Below are 14,465 nucleotides of genomic sequence, written 5' to 3'. Positions count from 1 at the left end.
TCCCCACTGTGACACTACCCAGGGCAGTTCCCTTCCTCTGGCCTGGCAGTGGTAGAGGGTGTCCACATTGACACGGAGTTGCTTTTATTTTGGCCCTGTCACATGGCCAAAATAAAAATGTGGCATCTTAGTTCCCCGACCAGGGATCGAACCCGCACCCCCTGCCATGGGAGCGCAGAGCCTTAACCACTGGACCACCAGGGAAGGCCCCAGAGTTGCTTTTATTTCCTTCTTTTTTGACAACTAGGACCTGGCTCCCAGATGGTGCGGGCAAGCACCAGGGGTGGGGGGCGTTCTGTGGGATGTGGGGTTCCCACCCCCAAAGTGCACATCCTCCGTTCTGTTGTGCTAGACAGCTCCCTACAAGCCCTGCACTGAGGACACGTAATGAGTGGCGGAGGGAAGTACATACATACACTGTGAATTTCACTCCCTCTCTCTTCACATCACACCCATTCATACTCAGATTCATACAGCCCACCCAGACACACCACACAAACGTGCATCACATCTACACACACCCAGCCCAGGTACACACGCCCTGTAAGAGCCCACACTCTCACTCACATTTCAGGTGTCACTTCACTGTATGCACACACATGTGCACCCACACATTATAAATACACACCTATCACAGAGGCACATCCCAGGCCACACGTGCAGCTACTTGCCAAGCAGACCCAGGTTTTTTCTGGAGGCACATGAAAAGAAAAGGACCTCTTACCACCCATTCCAAGGATGCAAGAATAGAGCATTAGGAAGGGAGGCCGGAGACAAAGGGGAATTTAAAGAGATGCCTTAGGGAAAGAGATACTCTCCCTACATCTGGCTTAGGGACCTAAACCTTCATCCTCAGCCTACACTCACCTCCTCTCCCAGCATGCCTTGGCCTCGGCCCCGGAAGGAGGGGGCTCTGTGAAGAGCAGGCCCGCTAGCTGAAGGAGTGTCACTTTGTTCTTTATCTCCTGCTGCTGGCAGCAGCCTGTGGTGCCTCAGGAAGACTAGATGGCTGTGGGATGCCGCCACAGAGGCAGAGTTAGAGAGATGAGGATTGCAGCCCCAGGCTCGAGATTCAGACGGCACAGGTGCCAGTGCATCAGGGGCCAGCGCAATCGAGAAGCCTGGGAGTGCCTCAAGAGATCAAACACACACACACACACACACACACACACACACACACAGCACAAAGGTGAGAGGTAAGGAGCATTGGGAGATGACCAGGAATCCAGTGGTACCACGTGGGCACACATCTGGGGCTGGTACTGAGAGCCCACAGCCCGGCGAGTCCAGGACAGCAAGATCAAAGATACCCCCACTCCCAACCCCTCAGAATCAAATCTCAGCCCAACCCCCAGTCAGGAATCTAGGCAGTCAGAGCTGTGGAATGTGTTGGAGAGCTTACCCCCTTTCCCTAGCTTCAGGGCAGTACCTCCCCTCACTAAATCGATAAATCAAATCCAGACGCAAACCCAGTCTGCCTGATGCCCTAGGAAATGCCCCGGCTTCACACACCAGCTGATCCCAGAAATAGCTCTGGCCCAGCAGGGCTGTCCCTGCTTGTTCCCTCCCTTCAGAAGCCATTACTGGCCCACCAGGAGTCTGAACACAGACAGCACAGACTTTGGGGACAGAGAGGCTCCCCAGGAAGGAGCTGCAAGGAAGAGGAGGGTGAATTGGCTGACCCTTTGCAGTCCTTTTACTATGTAAGACAGCTCTCCCCACCCCTGGTGCATCCCTGTCTCTTAATTGTAAATAAATCAACCAAACACCATTGTCTATGGTTTTTTTGGTTTTGTTCTGTTTTGTTAAAAAAAAAAAAAAAAAACAAAAAAAAAAAAACAAAACAAGACATCATGGCCAACTGGTAGGTTCCTAAGTCTCTTTCCATCCAGTCAAGCCAGAAAATGCCCAGTGGGTAGGGAAATATCGGGGAGGAAGGTCCAGGGAAGGAGGTGTGGGGAGGGAGGCAGAGCCACAGACAGTGAGCCACTGAAGGATGGAGTCATCCTGGTGACTTCCTGGCTGTGACCACAAATGGGGGTGGAAGCAGGACCCCAGGTAAGTCCCTCACCTCCCAGCATGTGGTTTCCTTTCTCCATCAGGCACATGCACTCCAGCTGTGCATTCTTTCCTCCTCCCCTGACCGCTCAGAGGTGGGCCCCACCTCCCCAGCCCTCTGTCCTGCAGGCCTTCCGTTGACCTCTTCCCTCCCCCAAAGCAGGGTCTCAGTTGCCAGGCAACCAAGCTAAGGTGGGCTTGTCCCTGCAGGTCCTTCCCCCTGGAGGGACCTGGGGAGGAAGTAAAGGGGAGCCTGGCAGCCTTTAGCTTTGGAATTGGGTCTCAGTCGATCTCCTAACCACTGAGTCACCTGCTACCCCACACTTTCCCTATGGCCTCTACCCTCTGACTAGTTTGAGGGGAGGGACAACGGTCAAGGTACATGTCTACTTTCCTCCCCTCATTATGGGACTGGGACTTTTCTTCTCCTACAGACTCGTGCTCACCTTCTAGGAGGTGGCCTCACATGTCTAAATCAGAGGGAGTCAAAATAAGAGCCCGCAGGGCTGAAAACTAGAGCTGACATGTAGTATGTGGTCAAGAAGTGTTTATAGATGGCTGAAGGGCTAAATGAATCCAGGATCAATTTGGAAACATACCAGGGCTCTCTCAGGCTATCTAAGCCCAAAGAAGGACACCCCTAGGCTTCGGCTCACCCCAAGGGCACACCCATGCTCATAAACACACACGCACGCACGCATACACGCAAACACACCCCAAGGGAAACTTCTGGGCCAGAAGCAGGGCCAGGACTCAGACCCAGGCTCCAGGTCAGCTCTGCAGCCTCCAGGGGAGGGGGCAGCAGGGGGCAGCGAGCCCCCCCGCCTGCTGACAGGGCTTCACTCGCGGAAGCTGTCAGCCAACTGGTGGCAGTCCAGCTCCCCCTTCGGCTCCAGGCCCCCCGGAAGCTTCACTCCTGTCTTCCGGTCCACACACCAGCACTTGCCGCGTTGCCCATCCAGGGCCGGGTGGCACTGCCAAGACAAGGGTGTGAGAGGTCAGATCTCAGGCAGCCGGCCCCGATCCCGGCCCAGCCCCCAAGTCAGACAGGGGCTCCAAGATGGACTCTAAGGGCGGAGGCTTTCTTGAACACGGGTCCTCTGAGCTCACTGGAGTACAGCTGGCCAAGAAGGAAAGGTCCAGAGAGGTTTGGTCCAGAAGGTCCAGAAGGCAGGGTCCTGAGGAAGTTCTGTAGCCTACCTGGAGGGGAGACTGGATCCATGGAGTTGAAAGGGGCAGCTGGATTTGACAGGCTAGGGTGCAGGTTGGAGAAGTTTTTAATTTGTGTTCTGATTGTGTTTTAGTTTGGGTTCTGATTGTGTGGGGACTTTAAGAATAGGATTATGGTTAAGATTGTGATTATCCACATTGAAGTTGGGGTAGGATCAGCATAAGAGTTGCAGGTGAATTGGGAATTATGACTAACACTTGAGTGGGGTGAGGCTTAGAGCCCAGGTCAGAAATGGAATTGGGATAGAGACAGAGGTCAAGGTCAGAACAATTAAAGCAGTTGGGCTGAAGTTTGGGTCTGGATTAGACAGGGGAGGAGGAAGAGTAGGGGGGTAAAGGTGTATTTCAGAGTCAGGATTAGAGTTGGAGTGAAGGTTGTCTCAAGGGTCAGAATTGGCCTGAAGATAAAGGGTCAAGTGTCAGAATTTTCAGTGGGATAAAAACTGGGGGGAAGGAAACACATAAACGTGTATAACACAAAGAGTGAACCCTAACATAAACTATGGACTTTAGTTAATAACTAATAATCAATTTTAGTTCCTCAGTTGTAACAAATGTACCACACTCATGTTAATAGGAGAGACTGGGGGTGGGAAAGCAGATGGGAACTCTGTACTTCCTGCTCAGTTTTTCTGTAAACTTAAAACTGCTCTAAAAAATAAAGTCTATTGATATTTTTAACTGAGGGGGGGGGGGTTAAAAATTGGGGCAAGGGGGAATTCCCTGGCGGTCCAGTGATTAGGGCTCTGTGCTTTCACTGCCAGAGGGCCCAGGTTGGGGAGCTGAGATCCCACAAGCCATACGGCACGGTCAAAAAAAAGGAAAAAGAAAAACTGGGCCAAGGATGAAATTGGTATTGGGATAAAGGCTGGAGAGAGGTTTGGCGCTGGTTTGGCGGGGAGACCTCTGTGGTCCTCCTCCATCGCACACCTCTTCATAACCTCCTCATGCCACCCTGGGGTGTGCAGACTCGGGGGCCGCCTTTCTCCTCCTAGCTAGGCCTCTTCTGGCTGAGTGGTGGTCCACCTTGTGGATTCGTCTGTAGAGCACGGAGCGGGAGGACGTGTGTGCCTAGACCCACAAGGGCTGGAGGAGATCCAGGCCACACCCAGCGTGAGGTACCCCACCCAGTGTCCTGCCCAGATATGCCACCCTTCCAAATGAGCCCGACTGAGACAGGCCAGAGATGGGGCTGGAGCAGGCCAACCTCGTTGACCATCCCAGCGTCCTGGGGGCTTATCACAGGAGCCCATGTTCCAAGGGCGTGTGGAGGTACAGAGGTTTCTGCATTCCTGTCTTGTCTCCTGCCCTCTCCTTCCTATGCTGCACCCAAAGTTCCCATCTCCAGCTGTCAGGTCTGGCTTCACCTCCAGCCTGGCTGAACCCCAGGTCGTTCGGCGGCTCAGCTTGGGGGAAGGGGCAGGCTGAGTTTCCTCCTCAACTCTTCCAGACCTAGCCCCTCCATTCCCAGATAAAACCTCAGACATCAGGATTTCCCTGGCCATCCAGTGGTTAGGACTTCACGCTTTCACTGTGAGGGCCTGGGTTCGATCCCCGGCCAGGGAACTAAGATCCCACAAGACACACGTGGAAACCTCAGACATCCAGGGACAAAGGAGAACTCACAGGAATGGAGGAAGGGGAGTGAGAGAGGGCTGGGAGGCAGAGGTTGGCAGGAGTGCCAGGTCTGCATCACAGATGGTGACTACAGAGGTCATGGAAATAAGCCTGGATGGGGAGGCAGGGTAATTGGTCTGCCTTTAACTCGCTCTGTGACTTTGGGCCAGCCTCTACTCCTCCCTGGGCCTCAGTCTCCTCATCTGCAAAATCAGTGAGTGGGCAAAATGAGCTGAGGTCCTGAGGCTGGGGGAGGGTCTGGGGGAGGGTCCAAAGGGTTAGGTTTGGGTTGAGGAGCTCCCCCCTTCCTGAGACCTCCATTCTGGACATCTCGGAGCTGAGGCCGGGCCGAGTCGGCGGAGATGGAGACCCACCTGCTTGGGGTGGAAGTTGCCGTTGCGGTCGCAGTTGGGGATGGGGATGATGTAGAGGTCCTCGTGGGTGCGGCTCTGTGAGGCGGCCAGCCGCTCCAGGGCCCGGTGCAGCTCACTCTGGCAGGAGCCCTGGGGCTGGAGGAGGGGGAGGACGAAACCGCTCAGCAGAAGGGAGAGAGGCAGGAGGATGGGGGCTGGGGGTCAGATCAGGACTGCAGGCTCTGAAAGGAGGGTTAAGGCCTGGAAGCTGAGCAGGGCCCAATGAGGTAAAAGGAGGAGCTCGGGCTCAGGGGACACTGGCGGGCAGAACAGAGGGACATTGAAGAGAGGACCTTGAGCCAAAGAGCTTCTAAAAAGGAGGGGTATGAAGTGAAGGGACCTTGTGGGGAAAGGAAATCTATGGTGAAGGACAGGAAGGGGATGATTTCTAAACAGGAGTGATGGATGAAATCATATAATTAACAACTTGTAAGACCCAGGCATGGATCCATCAGAAACACCCATCAGAAAGGACATTATGTGATTAAGTTTTATGAATTTGTCCTTTGTTATCAAATAACATTCCTCTTTTGTGATTTATGCTTGCAGTTGACTTCATTATTGCTTTGTCTGTAATTAATAATGCCACCCATGTTCTCTAATTTTTGCACTTGCCTAACACATCTTTGCCCCATTTCAAAAAAAAAAAAGAAAGGACATTAGCCAGACCCTAGAGCAGGGTCCCAAGGCTCCCTGCTATGGCCAGCATGAACCCTTTAGCTACTGAGAAGCTCTGGGGTGGGGAATCCCTGGGAAGGGCCAAGAAACATCAGGAGGCTTGGGGCCACTGCTGTTCACCAACCAGTACGGAAGTGTCTCAGTATTTAACAATAACTTCAGCTATCCCAATGTCTAGAACTGGTGAGCAGGAAAGGAATTTCAAGAAGAGGGGTGAGGGCTTTCTGGGTCCTGTTGATGCACCCTAGGTGCATCTTGCACACAGCAGACATCTAAAGAATGTTTGCTGAATGGACATCGTCCACATCTGGGGATGGTGGTGGTGGTGGTGTGTGTGCCTAGGCACATGCGCATTTGGTCAGAGGTCCTCACCACAGGCCGGGCTTCCTCCCGAGGGACCCCGATGACCTTCATCTTGCCCCCACTGGTGCTCCGGTCTCGAATTTTGGCGAAGTGCTTCTGCAGGCACCTGCGGTCATGGGCGCTGCAGGGGCTGAAGCTGTTATTGGGGTGGTCACCCTCGTCCTTGTCTGCAATCAGGCCGAGATGGGGAAAGGTCAGCGATGGGAAAGGACAAGGCAGCACAGCAACCCAGCCTCCTACCTGCTTTCTCCTTCTTAGGGATTCTCCAGCCTGGCGCTGGGGAAGAGCAGGGGGTCTGGGGGGTGCGAAGAAATGAAAGCAGCACCCCGGTTTCTTCCCCACTCCCCAGGATCTCCTCAGGAGAATATTCCTCTTGAAGTCCTTGATTTGTCCCTCACTCCACCCACTCCAGCCCTCAGATGAGTCACCAGCTGCAGCTGCCCAGACAGCAGGAGGGTCCCCTGGGCCCTGCAGGGAGGTCTCAAGCAGGCAGGGGGCCCCACACCGAATCTCATCCCCCTTGCATTCAGCTCTTCCTACCATCCCCCTCTCGGTCTGCTCTTTCTTCCTCTCGCCTTTCCTGCTCTTTTCAGCATCTGGCTGAGCCAGCCAGGGGATCCCCAGGGCTGTCAGCTCTGCTGACCCTCTTCCAAACGGCCAGAATCAAAGTTTCCATGAGTGATGAGAAATCTGGCCCAACAACTCTCTCCATTGGCTGCAGAGGAGAAGTGGGAGTGGGTGTGTATGCCTGCATGTGAAAGAGTGTGTGTGTGTGTGTGTGTGTGTGTGTGCCTGTGCGTGTGTGTGTGTGTGTGTGTGCGCGTGTGTGTCTGAGACACTGTGTGGCCCCAGAACCAAGAGAACACCCTCACACGTCCCTTCAGCCCCCCCACCCCAAAGTCTCCCATCCTTACATTTCAGACCCCATCCAAAGTGCACATCTGTTGCCCAGAGCCAGGGCACTGGGGATGTGGAGACGGGGGTGGTGAGGCTGAACCCTCACGCTCTCCCTGGGCTCTCCTAAAGGCTCTATCCGAACTCAAGAAAAACCCCATCCACAAGTCCCAGAATTGTAACCGCTGCTCCTCCAGCCAGGCAGCCAAAACCAGAACACAGGGCTGAGCTGGAGAAAGAGGTCGCAGGATCCCTCCGCAGATCAGAGCCACCTCTGAAATGCTCGGGTTTGGCAACTTGCTGCCGGCCTGAGTGCAGAGCCCCTGCCAGCATTCCAGATGTTGGCAGCAGGACAGAAGGTTACATCTGGTTTGCGTCAGGATTTTTTTTCCTGAGGAGTTAGCAGGTTCCTCCATGCATGGCAGCAGTCCCAGAGCTGCCTCTGGGTTAAATGGTATTTTTCTGCCGAGCCAAAGTTAGTTGGGGGGTTAGTTCTCTTTTTATTCTCCTAGTTCTGGGGGTGCAGGGGGAAGCACGTGGATAAAGGGAAACCAGGCAAGGAGGAATCTAGCCCCCCAGAAAGTCTTTGTCAAGATTCCACACCAAAGGTTATTTATAAAATTCAGTCACCAAGGATGGGAAGAGGTTCTGTCACTGATGCAGGGCTGGCTTAGAAAAAAGAAACAGAGGGAAGGAATAAATGGAGCAGATAGATATAATCCCTCCTTCTGCATATTTAACATCCCAAGAAGGGCAGTCTGGAGGGGATTTCTGTCCCAAAAGATTGAGTCCCCGAAGGTCAACCAAGGAGAAGCCACTACAGCAAAGACTTCCCAGCTGGTGTGGGCAGCAAAAGAAGGGGCAGATCAATTTCAGAAGACCAGGATTGTGCAAAGGGGGCTATAGGAAGATAGACCCCAAGCCCCCAGGCAGGAACCAGAGAGAAGACCTGAGATCTAAGCTCTTCCCTGAAGACCTTCCCAAGGAACCTTCTGGCTAAGAAGGCCCAGGCTGGCCAGTGACCACCCCCCGCCATCACCGCGTCCGCCTTGTCCAAAGCCACAAGACTAGTGGATGGGGTCACAGCACCGCAGGTGTGTAGGCCGGAGCTGGGGATTGGAGAGAAAGGAAATAGAAGACCTAAAAGAATTGAAAGATTTGTCTTGGAACCACAGAAGCTGAGCGAGCTTGGAACAAAGGGGCCACCATTCTACCTGGAAAGTCTGGAAGGATCCCAGGGGCTCGTTTGACACAACCCACGACACTACCTTGAGGGCCCCCTTCAACCGGAAAGGTTTTGTTGTTCTTCCTTTGAGTTTGCTTTCTTTTCATGACCATAAAGGAAAGCACGGCTGTGCACAGTGACACTTGTCCCTCTTGGTAAGTGGCCAGATGTTCTTAGGTTCCCTAGGCAGAGTTTTCTGATGCACGGGGCTGCCTCAGGAGGTAGAGTTCTGCCCTGGAGGTGTGGCACGTCAGGGCGGCAGAGGTCTCAAGGAGCCGGAGAGATCTGCCGTAGAAATTCGACTACTTTCCAACATTGTGTTTCTATGAGTCAAGTTCACAAGAACACTCGGGGGAGGGATTTTTTTTTTTTTTTTTTTTAACATCTTTATTGGAGTATAACTGCTTCACAATGGTGTGTTAGTTTCTGCTCTATAACAAAGTGAATCAGCTCTACATAAACCTATATCTATCCCCGTACCTCCTCCCTCTTGCGTCTCCCTCCCACCCTCCCTATCCCACCCCTCCAGGTGGACGCAAAGCACCGAGCTGATCTCCCTGCGCTACTCGGGGGATCGTTAAAGGATATTTGGAATGATTATCCTTTAGTTTAGGAAGTGCCATGAAGGAGGACAACTGGGTCCGCTCACTGAACCCTGGGGACGCGTAGGGCATAGGGCAAGCTTGGGAACACAGCTCATGTTCTTGCAGGGCTCCCGTCACATGGGGTATTATCAACAGGCAGCCTGCCTGGCCTCCCCCGCCTTGGTTTCTCCACCACCCAGCACGCTTAGCCGCAGCTTGTGTCTCAGCTTAGAGTAGAACACGGCAGGCAGGGAGAGTGGCTCCGTACTGCTTCTCGCAGGGGCAGGGGTACACAGACTACGTCCCTATCTGCCAGCTCAGACACAGACAGGCTCGGACTCAAGGATCACGAACATACGCAAACGATCACGTGTCCGGACACACACTGGTCCACGCGTGCACACCCACCCACATGCACCCAGGCGCCCTGACCCTGCCCTGGCCAGAGCACACTGACCTGTACCCCGGCTGTTGACTTTCCACTTAATCTGTAACTTCTTCTTGCCCAGTCTTGTTTAACTGGCAGACTGAGACCCCACCCCAGGATCCACCCTAGGCACTAGGCTTGGGAGGGTGAGGGTCATAGCCTTGAGTCTCTAAAAACAACGTTCACCTTCCCATCTCTAAAACTGGCTAAATTCTTGCTACTTCCCTGCTCACGCAGGAGGTCCATCCTCCTCGAGCTGCTCACCCAGGTGGGGCCCTCTGGAAAAATCGCAATCCTGGTGGGTTCCCCTCTGAGCGGGAGCCGAGTCAAACCTGCCCGCCCCCCACCAAAGGTCGGACCTCCCGACATCTGAAAGGCTTGTTTGGGAGGCGGGGCTTCCGAGGTAGGCCAGGTCACCTCCTCTTGCCCCGCTGGAGCTAGGCCAACGACATCCAGCCACAGGGGAAACCTTGGTCTTTGCTCCAGCCACAGAGGAAGGGCAGGCACCCAGAGAAAGAAGAGGTTTCACAGCTTTGGCACCAATGGCTGCAAAGTTCATGGTCAAAGCTAGAAGATTTCCTCTTTCTTGCTGCCTGATTTCATCCTCACGATTTCCCTTCAACTCCAGCCCCCACTCCCCTCAAGACGCCCAGGGTGAGGCTGTGAGCTAGGTGAGCCCAGCCAACCAGACACGATCTGGAGGGTCACCCACCTGCCCTACAACAAAGGCCTTTTCCTTCTTCCCTTGCACTCTGGCTGGAGAAGCCAAGACCACCCATGCTGGGTACCAGGCCTTTCTTTGAGGTCTGGCTCAAGGGGTGTCCCCCTCACCCTTGTGCCATGCCGCTGGCCCTCAGACTAAAGAGTCAGAGAAGGACAGCTGGCCCTTCCACCCTACCCCCTCCACTCCTCTGCATGTCCCCCCAGCTTTGCTCACTTGCCCTACTGTCCCCCAAAGCCCCAGCATCAGAGGAGAAGTTAAGCTTCAACTTAAATCCATTCGGCTTCCTCTTCATCACCATCCTCATCACTGCTCCAATACTGAGCTCTTACTCCATGCCAGATGCCCCAACCCTGCAAGATAGGTCCTACTGTCCCCCCTTTTTACAGATGAGGAAATGAAGCAGTCTGGCTAGAGGAAAGGAGAAGAACTTATCTCTGCAGCTCCTATGTCTTTAAATGGAAAGACTCCTGATACCCGAGGCACCAATAATTCTGGCTTTGCCAAAACTAAAGAAAAAATGTTAAGCAGCCATGCTCCTCCTTCCCCCCTCCCCCAAGGCACAGAATTTCTGGGAAGGCCCTGTTCCCATGACATGACTGGATTCCCAGTACTGAAGTAGGGGGGACAATATTTGCTGTGTTGACTAAAGATTAACCCAGCCTGCATGCTCCCTAACCCTGTCCCAGAGGGACCCAGAGCACAGTTTAGGATCTCCCCAGTCCAAACGCTAATCTTCCCACTGTCCACTCCCCCAGATTCCACAAGTCGAGGGTCAGTACACTGAATCAGGATTGTGGACTTCTGACACACGTGTCCCACGCCGCCCCCACCTCTGGTGGCCTGAGCTGTGCTAATCCACAACCTTTTCTGGCTTGGAAAGCTGGGACAGGGGGTCGCGGCAGAGGGCACGGGGGAGGGGGGTAGCCTAGAGAGGGATGGCGGAGACCTGCCCCAGGAGCAGAGAGTGGGCCTCTGGACCATAGCAGGCCAAGAGAGGGGGCACGCTGAGTGACTGCCCTCCCCAGTCACCTGCTGAAGCTCAGTCCCAAGAGGAAAAGGCAGGAAGAAGAGCCTGATTGACCTCTCTGCCAAACTACTCCCCAGGCAAGAAGGCCCAAGCTTTGGGACGCAGAAGGGACGGTAGCCTATCGACAGTGGAAGGCTCAGGAGAACAGCAGGGAGAGGGGCCGAGCCTTGGCCGCCTGGTCTCACCAGGCACCCTGCAGGGCTACTGCACAACTCTAGGGGGCACCTTTCACGCAGTGCAGTGTGGCCCGGGCCGTGGCAGGGGTACTTCTGGGATGACTGGGAGGTAAGAGGGCATGGACACAGCTTGCTGAGTAGGTACCTAGTTTCCCCAGGGCCCCCCAGACCTCCCCTTCCCCTCTCCCGATATCTGCCTGCACTGCAAGGGTGGAGGCCAAGGCAAGGAGACCTTGGGCCCTGTAATCCAAGAGGGGCCTAAAGCTGCCTTTCGAGGCTGGTGCACACGATGTTCACAGGACACTCACAAACTGTTCACGCCATGCCTCCCCAAAGCTCCTAGGGGAACAGCTTCTTCCACTTCAGGACGGGGTGTTCCTACCCAGCCAGGGAAGAAGGGGTTCCCAAGACCCACTGAGGGCTCTTCTGTCCCACGTTCAAGATGGTGAGAGAGGAGGAGCTCACCAGCCACCCTAAGCTGGTGCCAGATACCCGCTGGCCCGTGGAGGGTGGAGATACCAAGCAAAAGGAACCCGTTATACCCGGGGAGCCCAAGGGTTCAGCCCTCACTCCCAGTCTGCTCTCCCACTAGCGCTGGCATCTCTACCCCAGGATCAGCGACTTACACCCCCAGAACCCCCACCCCCCACCCCCGCTTCCCAGATGTGCTGGGTGCCAGGCTGGCATTTCTCCTAGAATGTTTTCTGCTGACCTATCTCTCGCTGCCCAGGGGCAGGAAGGGCAGAGAGGCCCGAGGCCCAGACCCCTGGGGTCCACCTCCTTCCTGTTTTCCCTGCATCCTGCTCTCCTCTGGCTAGCAAGCTGCAGAGGATTGAGGAAGTGGAGCGGTCTGGGACCCAGGGCAGGAAGCTTGGGGCCGGAGTCCCAGCATCCGGACTGCAACAATGGAAGCTTCAAGCACCAGGAAAAGAGACAGAAACAGACAGAGGCACAGGGAGAGCAAAACAGAGTCCGAGAGGGAACAAGAAACAGAGGCAGAGGTAGAGAAAGGCAGACAGAGAGATTCTGAAAGCAACAGAGAAAGACGGGAACAAAGACAGAAAGAGAAACGGTGACAGAGTCAAGAGAATGAGCAACGGAAAGAGACTGAGATGAAAGTGAGCAAAGCAGGGCAGCAAAAACAGGAAAAGGAATAGGAGAAAGAGAAGGAAACTGATAACGGGCAGGAGATATTGAGGAAAGGAGAATCTGAGAATGTTGTTAGTGAAACTAGAGGTTGAGAGACGCAGCAGGAAAGAACAAAAGAATAAGAGAAAGAAGGAGAGAGACAGAAAGACTATAAGGAGAAACTGAAAGTCTCACTGAGAAATAGAAAAAGAGAAAGTGCAAGAATGGGTTTAGGGCAAAAGACCTTCTAAACCTCTCTCTCCCTTTCTCTCTCTCTCTCTCTCTCCCCCACCGCCCCATCCCTCTCCTCTCTACTGCCTATCCCGTTAGGTTTCTGCAGCTCTGGGTTGGGAGCCAAGACTTGCTTCTCTTCTGCCACCTCAAATGGCACCTGCCAGGAGAAAGGAGCAGGGCGCCTGTGTACCAGGGCAGGAGGAGGCGCCCAGGCCTGGCAGAGAGACCCCTGTCTTCCCAATACCTCTCAAAAAGCTAGGTGAGCCGGCCTGGGGCTTTGAGGAAGGGCCACTCTGATGCCCCTCACCACCAAAGCCACTCTAATTTACATGTCCCACTCCACCCCACCTCAATGTCAAAAGCCCGAGCCCTGGCTTCTCAGACCCCTGGGGCCTCCACTTGGGTCCAGGGTGAGGGGAGGTCCCTGGATCAGGAACAGAAAGCCTCCACTGCCACCAACCCCATCCTCCAGGTATCTGGCCCTAGACTGCTCACTTGCAGGCTGTGGGCTGTACCAAGTCACTTAATTTTCCACTCTTGCCCCAGCAGCCAGGACTACCATTGAGACCTCTCTTCCCAAATAGGCACCCTCGAGACGGAGGGATGGGAAGAGTCCTCTTTGATGGTGGCAACAGGCTGCTAGGGACTTGATAGCAGTTTCCTTGGCTGACCCTGTCCCATGCCAGTCGGGCCCTGCCACATACCTGCCTTCTGCTCAGCTCACAGGGGATTTTCAAGAGCCTTTCGGGCCAGCCCGAATGGGGAAGGGGCTTCTGGGAGGGGAGGACCCCAGGGAGGGCGTGCAAGGGATGGGGCACCTTACCAGAGGGCTGCAGGCTTTCCTGGATGGCCTCGATCTCTGCCAGTTCCATGCACACGCCTTGCCCGTGCACCAGCGTGTGCAGGGGCTTCTCCACGCCCCGGGGCGGGTAGCAGCGCAGGCCGGAGCCGCAGCGGGGGGTGTACACCCCGCAGGGCATCCCCTTGCCCAGGGCGCAAGTGGCGCAACAGCCGCAGCCCGGCTCTCGCACCAGCTCCTCGCAGCCCACGGGGGGGCGGCAGCGCGCCAGCTTCTCCTCGGAGCAGGGCGGGCAGTGGATGGCTTCGTCGCCCAGGCTCGGCCCGGGCCCGGCGGCCAGCAGCAGCGCGGCCACGAGGCACAGGGGCAGCATGACCGGGCGAGGACGGGGCACGGGCGGGCAGCGGGGGACACAGAGGCAGCGCCCGGCGCGCCTGGAGGACCCGACCCGGAGGGCGCGGGGACACGGGGCGGCTCCGCTGGCGGACAAGGACGAAGCCGAGGAAGTTAGCAAGCGGGCCGGAGGGGAGCGAGCCTGGCGCTGCGCCGCATCCTCGGCCCGGCCCAGGCGGCTGGCTGTAGGGGGGCAGGGGGCTGAGCTGCTGCCCGGGACCGGCTCCCCCGGACTTTATACCGGCCCCTGGCCACACCCCCAGCGCCTTCCCGGGGGGGAGGGAGGGACGGGATGGGGGGGAGGCCCGGGGAGAGGGAGAAGGAGAGGCGGCTGTTAGGGGGAGGGGGCGCTGTCCTAAGTCATCGCTGCTGCCGCCGCCGCTGCTACTACATCTGAAAGTCCTTTTCTGCCGCAGGAGAAAGCGGCGCAGTTTGGAAGCCACGGCGGGCGCCGAGAGCGCTTCTGAACCGGAGCCCGGGAGGGCAGCGAAGGGC

General features: G+C 55.6%; 1 protein-coding gene across 1 annotated transcript; it reads right to left on the bottom strand.

Annotated features, from left to right (window-relative positions):
* Positions 1 to 1,865: 1,865 nt before the first annotated feature.
* IGFBP4 (insulin like growth factor binding protein 4) lies at positions 1,866 to 14,191 on the bottom strand. Its single transcript, XM_068530946.1, has 4 exons — positions 13,602 to 14,191; positions 6,369 to 6,526; positions 5,280 to 5,414; positions 1,866 to 3,032 (listed from the first exon to the last, which is right to left on the bottom strand). The coding sequence occupies exons 1-4, from the start codon at positions 13,948 to 13,950 to the stop codon at positions 2,898 to 2,900; spliced, it is 777 nt and encodes a 258-aa protein (XP_068387047.1). The 5' UTR covers positions 13,951 to 14,191; the 3' UTR covers positions 1,866 to 2,897.
* Positions 14,192 to 14,465: the final 274 nt, after the last annotated feature.

The sequence above is a fragment of the Eschrichtius robustus genome, chromosome 20 (assembly GCF_028021215.1).
Source record: "Eschrichtius robustus isolate mEscRob2 chromosome 20, mEscRob2.pri, whole genome shotgun sequence".
NCBI classification, from domain to species: Eukaryota; Metazoa; Chordata; class Mammalia; order Artiodactyla; family Eschrichtiidae; genus Eschrichtius; species Eschrichtius robustus.
Note: the sequence above shows the minus strand (reverse complement) of the source record. Positions and strands in the feature narration are given on the sequence as shown.